The 14122-nt window shown below is 43.4% G+C and overlaps 1 protein-coding gene across 2 annotated transcripts in view; it reads left to right on the top strand.

Moving 5' to 3' along the window:
* Positions 1-14122, top strand: part of LOC307189514 (histone-arginine methyltransferase CARM1-like) — a 288148-nt gene that overhangs the window by 244023 nt on the left and 30003 nt on the right. For both annotated transcript variants that reach the window (XM_079927678.1, XM_079927677.1), the window contains exon 7: positions 606-696. In XM_079927678.1, coding sequence (XP_079783804.1) covers positions 606-696 — 91 coding nt within the window. The remainder of the gene's footprint in view (positions 1-605; positions 697-14122) is intronic.

The following is a 14122-nucleotide window of genomic DNA, read 5'->3' on the forward strand; positions in this document are numbered from 1 at the left end:
CAGGTTCAAGCCCTGGTCCGGGAAGATTCCACATGCTGCGGAGCAGCTGGGCCCGTGCGCCTTAACTGCTGAGCTTGCACTCTAGAGTCCATGAGCCACAACTACTCAGCCCACGTGCCACAACTACTGAAGCCCACGAGCCTAGAGCCCATGCTCTGCAACAAGAGAAGCCACCGCAATGAGAAGCCTGTGCACCGCAACAAAGAGTAGCTCCTGCTGGCCGCAACTAGAGAAAGCCCGCGCACAGCAACGAAGACCCAATGCAGCCAAAAATAAAATAAATTTAAAAAAAATATCATACTCCAATAAAGATGTTAAAAAAAAACAACCAGTAGCTGAGAAAGCTAATATGCCAGGTTAAATGCCTCACCTAGGACTCTAAACTTTTATTATAATGTAGCTTTGTGTCTTGCTTTGACATTCTTTTTTATATGCCGTCTAATCTTCTGCCTGATTTTCTTATCATTGCTTTGAGGCAAGTTTACGTTTTAGCCTGCTGTGTAATAACTGAGATGGAATGAAAGAATGGAACAGGTCAAGTGGCAGGTCTTCAAGTAAGAAGGCAGTAGGAGTCAACTTTGAGTCTATTGTCTTCTGCTCAATAGGAATGATGTTCCCGACGTTCGGCGACATCCACCTGGCCCCCTTTTCTGATGAACAGCTGTACTTGGAACACCACTCCAGAGCCAACTTTTGGTAACGTTCTCTTCTCTCTTCCCCTCCTTTCAGAGTAAACCAGAGTTCTTAAACTGTTGACACTGTGGGTCATACACTGGGGTCAGGGACTGTCCTGTGCACTGTAGGCTGTTTAGCACCTTTCCTGGCATGTACTTCCTGGATGCCAGTAGCACCTTCCCCCCTAGTTGTGGCAACCAAAAATGTCTCCAGAGATTACCGAACATCCCCTTGGAAGACAAAATCACCCCCTGTTGAGGACTGCTGAAATAGACAAATAAGGGAGCCAGTTAGGCAAAATCAAACATCCAAAAAACTGCCCTAAGGCTAAAATAATAGCATCCTCCCCCTGCCTGCTGTTCCTCCCTTTCCACTTCCTTCATCCATTCTTTTGGCCCAAGGCTATGGCTTCTGCTAGAACATGCCTTTGTCAGAGAGCAGATCAATCAATATACCTTCATGTATATGAGTTGACCCGAAATTTTTGGAGCTTTCCTACTAATTAGCTGTTGACCTTTGGGCAGTTCACTTCATCGTCTGAGACTTGGTTTCTTCCACTGGTAAAATGAGAACTAACACAAAACTCCTGCCAGTTTGCAACCACCATTCCTTCTGCCTTCTTTTCCTGAGACTGGTTTTTATAAGGAGAAGGAGGGGAGGAGAATGACAATATTGGACCTGTGGGAGGGAGAAACAGAACAGATACCATCCAAGTGGGGATGTGAGGCGCGTAGGAGGGAGCACAGCATGCAGCGGCAGGGGGGTGAGAATGTGAATGAAAATGTAAACTTCTCAGTTCTGGCTGAGGATGCAGAACCGTACAACGGCAATATCCAGAGTTGATTTCCAGGGCTTTCTCTTTGTAATGCCGTCCATTGGTGAAGGGGCAGGAAATAGGAAGTGCTTTGCTTTCCCACATTACAAAGTGCTATGAGTGAGGTCGAAGGGTTATGAGTTTTCTTTCTCCCCAGTTTTTTCTGGCAAAATAGGCTTTCCCACCCCAGTTTCATAACCTTTAACGGCTTCGATTCAATCTGTAATTTTGAAACTACAAGCCACAGAATTTCCAGTGGGGGTGAATGGCCTCTTAGTGTGTATGTGTGTGGTGACAGAGGGGGGCGATGATGTCATGTAAGGTCATGCTGACCCTAAATGTTTCTATCTTAAATGGAGAGGTTGGAGGGAGAGGAATTTCAGGTGACAGAGTATGCCAGACTTCACAGGGGAGGTTGGTTGTCCAGGCAGTTTTTCTGTGATCTCCCAGCAGTACCATCTGCTGCACGGATGGTTTTGGCAGAATGCCTTGAGAGAAATCAAGGAGTCGGCGGGGGTGGGGGTGGGGGCGGAGTTGGAGACTGTTGAGTATAGACACCCCTTTTGAGGAATTTCACTGCAAAGGGAGTTAGAGAGATGGGTGGTGGCTGACCAGGGAAGTGAGGTATAAAAAAGGTAGTTTTTTTAATGGAATAAAGGGAACATGTTTTCATGTTTGACGGGGAGCCCAGCCAGTCTACTGTGATTATTAATACTCTCTAGGTAGTAAGAACTCTCTTGATGAGCTCACCCATTCCCACAGTTCAAATACCATCTTTATGCTAATGATTTCCGAGTGTATCTCTCCAGACTTGTCCTGTGAACGCCATACTTTTCCATAGCCACCTGCCTCCTGGACGTCTGCCCTTGGAGAGACGCACCATGTCCACAGCTCAACTCCTGATCTCCCCCACTGCCACCCCACACCTGCTCTACACACAGTCTTTCCACCTCAATTGCTGACAACTTTATCCTCCTAATCATTCAGGCTCCGTATCTTGAAGGCCTTCTTTCTTTGTTCCCCATACCTAAACCATTAAGAAATTATGTTGGTTTTACTTCCAAAGTACATTTGACCCCGAACAACACAGATTTGAACTGTGCGGACTTTTTTCAATAAATATATACTAAAGCCCTACATGTGAATCTGTGCATGTGGAACCGTGGATACAGAGGGCTGACTGTAAAGTTAATGAGCATTTTTTTTTTATTTTTTTTTTTTGGTGGGGGGGGTATGCAGGCCTCTCACTGTTGTGGCCTCTCCTGTTTCAGAGCACAGGCTCTGGACGCGCAGGCTCAGCAGCCATGGCTCACAGGCCCAGCCACTCCATGGCATGTGGGATCTTCCCGGACCTGGGCACGAACCCCTGTCCCCTGCATCGGCAGGCGGACTCTCAACCACTGCGCCACCAGGGAAGCCCTAATGAGCATTTTTGACTGCGTGGAGGGTGGGTGCACGAACAAACCCCCCCTTTTGTTCAAGGATCAACTGTATATCCAGAATCTGACCAGTTCTCCCTGTATTTACTGTTTCCACTTGATCACAACACTGTCATCTCTCATCTCAGTTATTACGGTAGCTTAACCTGTCTATTCCAACATCCCCAAAGCCCTCCAGTAGGTTCTCCCCAGTCTGGCTCCTCATTTTCTACTGCTGTGTTCACTCCACTCCAGCCTCCCAGACTTCCTTGCCCATCCTCAGGCGTACCTGACACACTCCCACCTTAGGGCCTTGCATTTGCTCATCCTTCTCTGGAATACCTTTCCCTCCAGATTCACATGGCTAATTCCTTCAACTCCATAAAGTCTTTGTTAAATGGCTTCTCAATAGGACCTACCCTGACCACCATATTTAAAGTGGCAGCCATACCACTCCTAATCCCACTTTTTCTGCTCTGTATTTTTCCTCCAACACTTATCACCTCCTAAAAGACTTACTTATTATTGTTTATTGTCCGTATCCCTCCTCATAGAATGTAAGCACTGCAAGAGCTGGAATATTGTCACTGTTCACTACCTATCCTGCCACATGGTAGGCCCTCAATAAATATTTCTGATAAAAACTCCTGTGATCTCAAACATGTATGGAAATAATTACTATCAAGATTTTAGTTGATACCTTTCTCATTTTTCTTTTTCTTTATAAAATTAGACTCATACCATAAATACCATTTTATAGCACTTTTTAAAAACGTTATTAATACCTTGTGGACATGTTCTCAGGTCTTTTAGATATTATTTTGCTGCAGAGTATTTCTTTTGTGGCTCTCTTGTAATTTATCGACTCAAGATCCAATGTTGGGTATTAAATTATTAATTATAATTTAACCCTATACATTCTGTTAAGAAACAGTACTAAGGTATTGTTCCTATATTCCACAAGAATGTAGAATTTTATAGACTTCTATAAATTTTATAGGAAACAATGCTAAAGTGAACATCCTGTTATAGAAATCTTGTACATTCTGATTATTACCTTACAATAAATTGCTAGAAGCAGAATCACTGGACCAAAAGGTGTGAAGAAGGAACTTTACAAAAATTATTCTGGGGCTTCCCTGGTGGCGCAGTGGTTGAGAGTCCGCCTGCCGATTCAGGGGACACGGGTTCGTGCCCCGGTCTGGGAAGATCCCACATGCCGCTGAGCGGCTGGTCCCGTGAGCCATGGCCGCTGAGCCTGCGCATCCAGAGCCTGTGCTCCGCAACGGGAGAGGCCACAACAGTGAGAGGCCCGCGTACTGCAAAAAAAAAAAAAAAATTATTCTTATATGTTGCCAAATTGCCCTGTAGAAAAGCTTTACCAATTAACACTTCCACCAGTGGTATATGAGAATGTCTGCTGAGTCTTGCCCATACAGGATATGTTCTGTTAAATGCCAGTTTGATTTGCAAAAAAAATGGTGACCGATTTATTTTTAATCTGTATTTCTTTGATAGCTGGTGCATTTGAATGGTTTTATTTTTAGTCAACAGATACACACACAAAATTTTTTAATATATAGTTATCAAAATTCATAGCCTTCACTCTGTTTCTACTTTCTGTCCCTTTATAAGGGGGTTTCTGCATTAGACTACTAGCATGAAGGCCTTCTGTTGTATTGATGCAAGGAACAGGTGGTGAAAGCTTGCACGATTTCTGATTTCTGTTAGAAGAGGCAAAGAAGTGGATGCTGGCTGAAAGGAGGCAGGGGGATGCAAAAAGTGAGTCTGGGTGTATTCTGAGGGAGTGGGCTGAGAGACTGAGGAATAACCAACAGGCTAAATAAATGAGATCCCCAGGTACAACCCATCCTCAGTCCTCACCTGACTTAACTATCAACACCGCCGCTTGATGCCTTTGACTCTTCACTTCTGAGCCTAAGCCTGATTTTCTTCCTTCCTTATTGGCCCTAATTCTCCTTTGCTGATTCTTCCTCATGACTCAAATCTTTGATGTTGGATTGACTCCTGGTTAGTTCTTAGATGTCTTCCTGTTTCTGTCTGTGGTAACTTTCTTACTGATCTCATTTAAATACCGTCTTTATGTTGACAACTCCCATAGTTAGAACTCCAGGCCAGACTTCTCCCCAGAACCATAGACTTCGGATGTCCAAGTGGCTGGTGACAGCTCACCTTGGATGTCTGTTGGGCATCGTAAATTTAATACATCCAAAGGCAAGCTGCTGATTTTCACCACCACCCCCTGCCCACCCCTGCAAAACAAACATAAAACAAGCAAAACAAAAAACCCTGCTTCTACTACAGTCTTGAAATAGCCTCCTAACTCATTTCCTCTTTTTCAACAACAACCAACATGATCTTGGTAACACATGATTAGGTCATGTTATTCTTCCACCCAGAACCCTCCACTGGCTTCCGATCATCTCCATAAGAACGTCCAGAGTTCTCCCGATAGATGGTAAGACTCCGCCTGATCAAGTTCCACCCTGCTGTCCCTCGGACATCATCTCCTGCTACTTGCTCTCTTGTCCTCTCCACTCTGGCCTCATTGGTTGGGCTCCCTGCTTCCCCTCGAACATACTAGGCCTGCTGGCACCTCACTGCCCTTCCCTCTGCCTGAAACGCAGGTGTCACTGGGGCTCGCTCTCACCTCCTTCAGGTCTTAGCTCACCTGTCATCATCTCAGGGAGACCATCTGTCAGTTAAAACTTGTCATCTCTTCCCTCCTGGAAGCCCTTATCCCACTTCTCACTGCCTTTTTCTCTATAGCACTTATTATCTTCTGCCATATATATGCTTTTACTTATCTGTTTTATTTCTTGGCCATTTCCCCCCATGAGACTACAAGTTCTGTAAGAGTGGCTGTTCGATTTACTGCTGTGTCCCCATCGTCTGACCTAGATGATCATAATTGCTGAATACATTTTTGTTAACTAGAAGACAGATGCATTATTTATAAGATTTCTTTATATATTAAGCGTATTAAGACTTTGTTGTAGTTTCTTCAGAATTTTCTCTTTGCCTTGTAATATTCTTTGTGGTGGTTTTTACCACGAAAGGAGTTAAAAACTTTTATGTGTGTAAATCTACCAATATTTTATTTTACAGTTTCTTTCTTTTCCTTTATTTGAGAAAAAGCTTCCCCACCCTGAGTCTGGTATTAGCTTCCTTCTACTTCTTTCATATTTTACTTTTTTTACACTTAACAGTCTTTCAAATATACATTCAACTCTAAAATTCATTTAAGTGTGCAGTAAGCATATAACTTTAGCCTTTTTAAATAACCAGTCATGGGGTTCACTCTTGGTAGACAAGCTTACTACATTCTGATGTTAGTAGCAGTCACCTACAGAATGAATCATTTCCTTTTCTTACTTGATTAAGATTCCTCGGCCCTTATTAATTAAGATTCTGAAAAGTATCTCCTGCGAGTAAGGCTCAGTCATGAAGAATCATCATTCTCAGCTGTAAAACTTCTTTAGGTGGTGGGTACTACTGACAGTACTGAAAATATATAATTGGTTCAGGGGGTTAAACCCAAGGCTTTTAAATACAATTTTTAATGGATTCTCATATCAAGAAAAATATATACATAGGATCAATTAAGAGGAGTAACCAAATATTCTCAAGAAGTTTGAGATGATACTAGTTTACCTCATTACAGTTATTACAGTTATAGAACATACAAGCGTAGGCAAGTAGGCAGTAGTTAAAAACTAGATAAATCAGACTCTAGAACCAGATTCAACTGTGTTTAATTCTTGGTTCTGTCAATTACTAACTGTAAAACCTTAGCCAAGTTAATCTAATTTCTTTTAGACCCAAGTTTCTTATTTATAAACTAAAGATAACAGTGTTACCTACCTGGGGGTGGGGAGTTTAAGGGATGGGACCTTTCCTTGTACAACTGTCATAGCCCTTTCTTCAGAGGCCAGTGTGAGGGTTCTAACAGTTGCTGAATATGTCTATCCCAGTTGCACATTCAGGGACTGGGAAAATAACTACATGGTGGGTATGAACTCATTGGACACCCTGTGCAATAGACTTGGTCAGACCTTCCTTTGCTACCTCCATAAACCCTTACTAACCAGAGATATCCTAAGATTTCTCATATCAATATCACTTCTTATCTCACATTCCTCAAAAAAATCTAGATATTCTCCTTTCTCCTACATAGTTGCTTTGCCACAGAGAAGAATTGGGGAATGTTTACCATATGTTCCTGCAGTGGCATTGCAGAGTCCTCCCTCAAGGGACTGGGTTTCCACTTCAGTCATGGGCCAGTGGTCACTGGATCCATAAACCAGATGTCTAAGTTAGATCTGGAAATTGGATGAGGGACCTAATCTTCCCATTGTGACAGCTGATATCCTGCTCGTAAGCTACCAAGATTTTTGTTGTTGTTATAGAAATTGAGTACTGTCTAGTCACTGTGCATGTATTTCACCTCTCTGGTAACACTAGGACCTTTTAGCAACCACTTACAGGTCCCTCTGGATCAAGGTACCCTGACTGCCACTCTAGTCTTGCCGTCCAGCACAGGAATTATGTCATTCTAGCCTATGATGGTTAATTACTGCTTGCTTGCTTCTGACATTCTGAAATTCCATCCAGATTATGCTCCTTCGGAGCAGAATTTAGTGGCAGCATCACCCGTCACTGTCTTTGATGTACTGAGGACAGCATGCCTCAAATCTTTCACTAGTTTGTTCCCCATTACCTATATGAATGGAGAGTTTCCTGGACTTTGCCTGAGAATAGTCAGGTGGAACAATCTTACATCTTACACAGTAAATCCGTCTAGCATTTCCACCTCTCTGAGCCTTGGACCCCTTCCTCAATACTATACTGCAGAAATTCTGGAATCTCCATCTCATTAACTGCAGGCCATCATGATGACCGAGCTTCAAAGTGACATACATCCCAGCAGACTACTAGGAGTGGTATCTGCTAGAACATTGAATCCTGGGAGTGCCGTTGTTGATGAATTGCACCCTATGCTGACATATTCTACCCCCACTAGTCCAACACCCTTAAAGTCCACTCCAATACCCATTTCCCTGGTTCTTAGCAGAAAATATTAACCGGCTTCTCTAATGTTTTAGTCACGTAAGTTATCTCCTCCTTGGAGTAGGAATTGTACTTACTGCTTGGGCTGTGCTGGAGTTACCATCCTGACAGCAATGAGGGACCATTAGCCTGGAGGCAGTGCGCAACAGTGAGGCAGATCTTGAGGGGAATAAGATTATCTTGCAAGGCCCAGGCTTCAAGAGGAGTTGTTGTGCAGCCTTCAGGCAAAGGGAAGCTGTCCTTCTCTGACAGGACAGATGAGAATTGGGCTTCTGCTGGTTTGAAGGATTCAGAGGAGTTGGGAAGGTCTTTTCAGGATTCTCTGCCTTGTCCACTCTACTATCTTAATTCCAGGTCTCAGGGCCCTAGTCTCTTCCTGTCAGGGCCCCAGCTGTGATATGTAAGATCTGTCAAGGTTGCACACCCAACATCCTTTGCAACTCTTCCACTGTTGCTGCTTTACTATCTTGTTTGGGGTGGGGAGACGGGGCAGTTCCAGTTTCAAGAATATGGCTTTTAACTCTCAAATTCTATACCTGATTTTCTGCACAGAAGGCCTTGGAGCACCAAGGAGATATGAATTCCCTGAAATTCTGCTAAGGAAGCCCTCTGGATTTCACAGTGTGACTTAAGTTGGGAGTTGACTGCTCTGAGATAATAGTCTTCTTTTTGCAAAGCTTCCAATGCTATTAACAGAGCCTTGTCTCTGTTAATAGGGGTCCAAAGGCTCAGAGCCTCAATCCATATAATTATCATCACCCCAAAACTTCAAGCACGCAGTTACCATATAGCCCAGTGCCTCACCTTCCACCTTTACTGCATCCTAATTAGCCACTAGTGAGACTGTTAGTAATTGTGATGAAACTACATGCTAAGAGTTTTCCCTCCACACTTACCAGTAATTCTACATTCGAGGGCCACACCCATATTGATTGTCTTAGCTTGTGTTCCCCAGGAATCAGGGTCTTAGGCAAAGCTCATGAGCTACTTTATTAACGAATGCCATCCCAGTAAAACAATTATGAGGAGAAAACAGAGGTAGGCAGGAAAGGAGGGAGAGATGATGCAAAAGTGCATAACTGAGCTGACCACCACATGGTAGCAAATACCAAGAGATTGCTTGATCCCTCAGGACCATCTTTAGAGGTCAAATGAACTGTATCTCAGGACAGTTTACACAGATGATGGGAGAGAAATGTATTTATCCATTGGCTCTTAACTCCTCATTGGGCAACTGTTTACCCCTAACATTAAGTAGTCTGCACTTCGGGGTTGTACATGCATGGACACCAAATGGGGGTCAGGGCACCTCATGCCCCACAGTCTGCAGGGATGCTCAGGGCAGGAGGGGAGAGCACACAGTGCAGGTCTGAGGTGAGGCGCTGCTGGGTTGTGCTCACGTGGAGTCAGATGAGTCCATACCTTGACACAGCAGGGGCAGAATACCTGGCTGAGGACTCCAGAGGCAGATAAGACAGAGGATCTGAGGTGACCCTTAAAAGGTGATATACCACTTAAGGAACCAAAAGACATTTCCCAGTTTCCTTTTCAGAGTATTGTGAGTGGGCTGTACACACCCATCATGCTTGACAACGGCAGAGCGAGTTGAGCGATAGCAGGGATGCTAGTGGTGGATGGTCTGTAGTCAGCTGTTCTTTACAGAAATCAGAAGTCTGTGCTTAGAAAGGACAAGGGAAGATGAACGTAAGCAGAATTCTGCCACGGGCAGTGAGAGCTCCCTTCTTGCACCTTTCCACTCTGACTCTACTAAATGCCTCCTTGACCATGGTGTTGCTGAGAAACGTTATTTTGAAGGGAATCCATTCCGCTGAATGCACAAGCTGCTACATTCTACTGCAAAGGCACTGGATGGTTTGTTCTTAGGCTAATTCTGCCCCCAAACTGAAATTTCTACTAAAGGTTCTTTTGGTATAGCTAGAAGTTTAGGCCTTCTGGTCTTTCCCAAAAATATATTTGGCCCTGATAGTCACTGGTTCTTAGGAATACCATATGGACCAAATAAGAACATTTCAAATTACCGTGAGATACAACCAAATTTTTGTCGGAAGTCAAGTGTATGCACAAAGTATCACAGAGAACTTTTGCAGGAATACTACCAACACAATTGTGTTTGGACTTTCATATGCCACTGTCCTTACTTCATTTACATTCAGTGATTCCTGGGACTATAACCTTCGTTCAGCTACCCAGTATTTCTTCTTAATATTTCCTCTGGTTCTCTTTTATGTCTGCAGCTCTTGAACTCACCAGGCTTTTGCTCATGAAATAAGCCTCAATTTCTGTATTCATCTTTTTTGTAACCTATGTCAAACTCATAGCTCTTTCATAGTATTCTGCCACTGGGCCCATACACATCCAGATCTGTGTAGTCAGGGATACACTATTTCAGTTTCTGGATCCTCTCGCATCAGAGCTCTCCATTTTCAAACAGAGTTCAACTTCAGCAGACATCACTTCATCATCCCTGGGCCTGGTTCTATACACTCTTAAGCTAAAGCACTTTAGTTCTGTACTCACAGAATTAGGACTCCCCTGAATTAGGCAAAACTATTCATCAGAATTATATTCATAGCACACATAATGGCACACTGTTATTAACTGTTTTCTTTTTAGTTAAGGCACTTATGGTTTTAAGTGACATAAGAAAGAATTTTAAAATGGCTTAAAAAAAAGGATATTTTTGACTAACGTATCTGAAAAGCCTGAGTAGATTCAGCTTCTCAGGCACAAATGGCTTCCAGGGCACAGACACTTATTGGGTCCAGGTCTCTCTCTATCCCTTAGCTCAGCTCCATTCTTGGATAGGGCTCTTCCCTCATAGCAGCAATGTGGTTTCCAGCAAATCCAGATTTATAGACTCATAGCTCCATGTCCACTTCTCTGTTGCAACAGTTTGAACAAAAGTCTTAGACTTGACTTTCCTTGGGTCACATGCTTAACCCTGAGTCCATCATTAAGGCCAGAGAGATAAGACACTCTGATTGGCTACAGCTCAGCTACATGCCAGAATTTATTGCTGAGGGCAGAGTCAGAGTCAAACCATCCAAACCCCAAGAACTGAGAGTGAGGAAGAAGTGCCTCTCAGAAGAAAATCTGGTGCCGTAATCAGAAGAAGAGCAACTCTTTGCTGGGTAGAATGAACAAAAGATGTCCACCATAGTTGTCTTGACTGATCCACTTTTTCTTCTGATCCATTTCCATAGGTCCAATTCTTATACAAACCAGTAATGTCTAGATTTATGTTGGTACACCGAGGGGTGCTCCATGGATTCCTTTACAGAATCCCAGGCTTTCCCTTTCTTAATGAAAGAGGCAGTCTGAAGCTTGATTTCTTTTAAGGCCTGTGCACCCATTTCCCTTTCTCCTTTATACTAAAAAAACCCTATTTTTACAAATAAAAAAGCATATAAATATAGCCCATGTAAAATATAAGCCACTTTGCTAGGGTTTAAGCCAGCAAAACCAGAGACATAATGAGCTGAGCATCTTTATAGATACCGCTTTACAGAATGGTATGTCTGCATGCTGTTGATGCAGAAAATTGTTAAAAAGAGCCAAGCTTCAAGTCCTGCTATATAAAAGGAATGTATAAGAAATCAAACAAAGTTGCAGTTTGTTTCTAGGCATGCATCCTTCTCCTACCAGGCATTCCCAGCAGGCCATTCCAGCAACCCTCTTACGCTGCATCCTCAGCATCGTGTGCGGCTTAGGTGACGTTTTTGGATCCTCGTTTTTGTTTCCTAGTTCTTAGGGTTATATATGTCTCTCCTCAGGTTGGCATATCACTGGTTGTTAATTCTGGTAGAACATATTCCATTAAGATACCCAAAAGTTGCTTAATTGTCAAACAGCAGAATAGGATTTTCCTTCCTCCCTTAACTTTTCTTCCTTCTCTCTCTCTTTTTTTGGCCTTTTTAAAGGAAGGAAGTATTTAATGGGGATGAGTGAATTTTTTTGTTAGAATAGAATGAGGAAGCAAAGATATAAAAAAAAATTTTTATTGGAGTCTAGTTGATTTACAATGTTGTGTTAGTTTCTGAAAGATTTTTATTACAGTCAAACATCTGAGTTATGCTACGAGAGTGTGGTTCATATTAGCAAGACAAAGGAGTGTGTGTGTTAGAGAAACCCCCCACTGTTAACTTCTGCAAGAGAACCTCGGGCAGTACCACCATCCTTCTAAGACAGATCCAGGACACTGTGGGAGGAGGAAGGACAAAAGACCAAGGTGAGCTAGAGGAGAGACAAAAACAAAAGAGACCCAAGAGAGAGGATTCCCCTGCATGCTTCTCCAAGCTCGGCTCTGCATGGAGACCATGGAGAGGCTGATGGGATGGTAAATAGGTGGCCTCTTTTGCTGTACTCTGGGTGTGTTCAGGTGTAGCTATTGTAAGATTGTTTTCCTTCTGGACTGTATTTGCAGGATTTTTCAGATGTTGCATGTCTTACGGTGGAGAAGGAGGAGAGGAAGAGGGAGGTACACTTGAAATTTGAAGTCAAGAGAAAAACATGCATGTAGACTCCTCCTTATGCGCTCATAAAGAGGCCATAAGCTAACTTGGAAAATAAAACCCACATACGATGAGAACAATGGAACTTATCCCCAGCTTCCAAGTCAACAGATTCGTTTCCTGATCCATCCCCCAGCAGTGTATCTTAGGAAACCCAGAAAGGTGCCACCTCCCATCTGCTTTCATTATTTTATGATGCATTTCAGAAGGAGATTTGAGATTTCTAAGGAATGGAAGTATGGTCCAGCCAGAAAGTTTTTAAAACCCAGGGAGTGGGCTCTTTGCCTACAGCTCTCCGTCTGCCCCAGGAATGGTGCCCGTTTGCACCACACTGATCTTGGCTGCTGGGTTTTAATTGGCAGTGAACACACAAAGGGAATGGCACATCCTGGGCCCCTCTCAGAGCTGAGGTTGAATGCAAAGACTCCAGTACACAGAGAATAGAGAGCAGTTCCCAGCCTCCGCCACTGCCAGGTGGAGGGCTGTCTTTGCCTTTGGGATTTTCTCTTTCACCTACTTGGCCAGGATTCTAGAACAGCTAACTTAGTCGTCTTCAACCCTGATCGTGCATTAGAATCACCTGTTGAGCTTTGGAAACAAGTGCTAGGGCCACACCCCCAGATCATATAAATCACAACTTGGGGGATACAGTCCAGGCATCAGCACTTTTTAAAAGCTTTCTAGGGGATTCTCAAGGACAGTCAAGGTTGAGTCCTTCTGGGCTTTCTGGGAAGTTCTCTGTCTCTGTCTGACCCTCCACTCCTCTCGCCTTGCCTGTCTTCACCCCTTCTTCCCTCCCACCCCTCTCCTCTCTTCCCCTTCCCTCTCTCTCCCCCCTTCCCTCCAATAAAAAATTTTGTGATAATGACTTACTTCCCCAAGAAAACTTCCATTCTCTTTCTAAATACTGAAAAGATCGTCTAAACTTACAGTGTTCTGTTTCCAAACATTTTCTAGGATTATAGGAGTCTTGTTTTCAAAATGTGTACTTATAAAGTGATGCACAGCAGTCTGGCTTTACCTGTGGACAGCCTGGCTCTGGCCCTTGATGGAAGGAGATTAGGAAACGAGAGATGAAGCCAAAGAAACTTTGGCGAATGATTTTCTGTTTCCCCATTGTCCTTATTGGCACCAGTGCCCACACACAGGGCCATTTAGGACACCAAGTTCTCCGTTCATTCATTAAATGCATAGATAGATACGTAGATATCTTTAGCCCTAACCGTATTCGAGGCTCCATGCTAAGTGCTAAATATACACTGAAAGAAAAAGAATAACTTCTGCTTTTAAGTGCCTAAAACTTGAATATTTAATTGTAATACCAGGTTTTACATTTTCAAATGGAAATATTTGAGCTGAGTCACAAAGATTGAGTAGGAATTAATAGGGCAATAGAAGGAAAGGAGCATTCTAGGCAGGAGGGAAAATAGGCAAAGGCTCAGAGGTGAGAAATGGTATAAGCCCTTCAGGATCTGTAAGAGGCTCTGGGGGATGGGGTTTTGCTTGCAGGTTGGCGGTTAGCTGTTGACTTAACAATATTAGGCCTCCCTGCCTCTCGTGAGGGCCTCTGAGGCATCGCCTCCTGATTAAGA

The sequence above is a fragment of the Stenella coeruleoalba genome (assembly GCF_951394435.1).
Source record: "Stenella coeruleoalba genome assembly, chromosome: 7".
NCBI classification, from domain to species: Eukaryota; Metazoa; Chordata; class Mammalia; order Artiodactyla; family Delphinidae; genus Stenella; species Stenella coeruleoalba.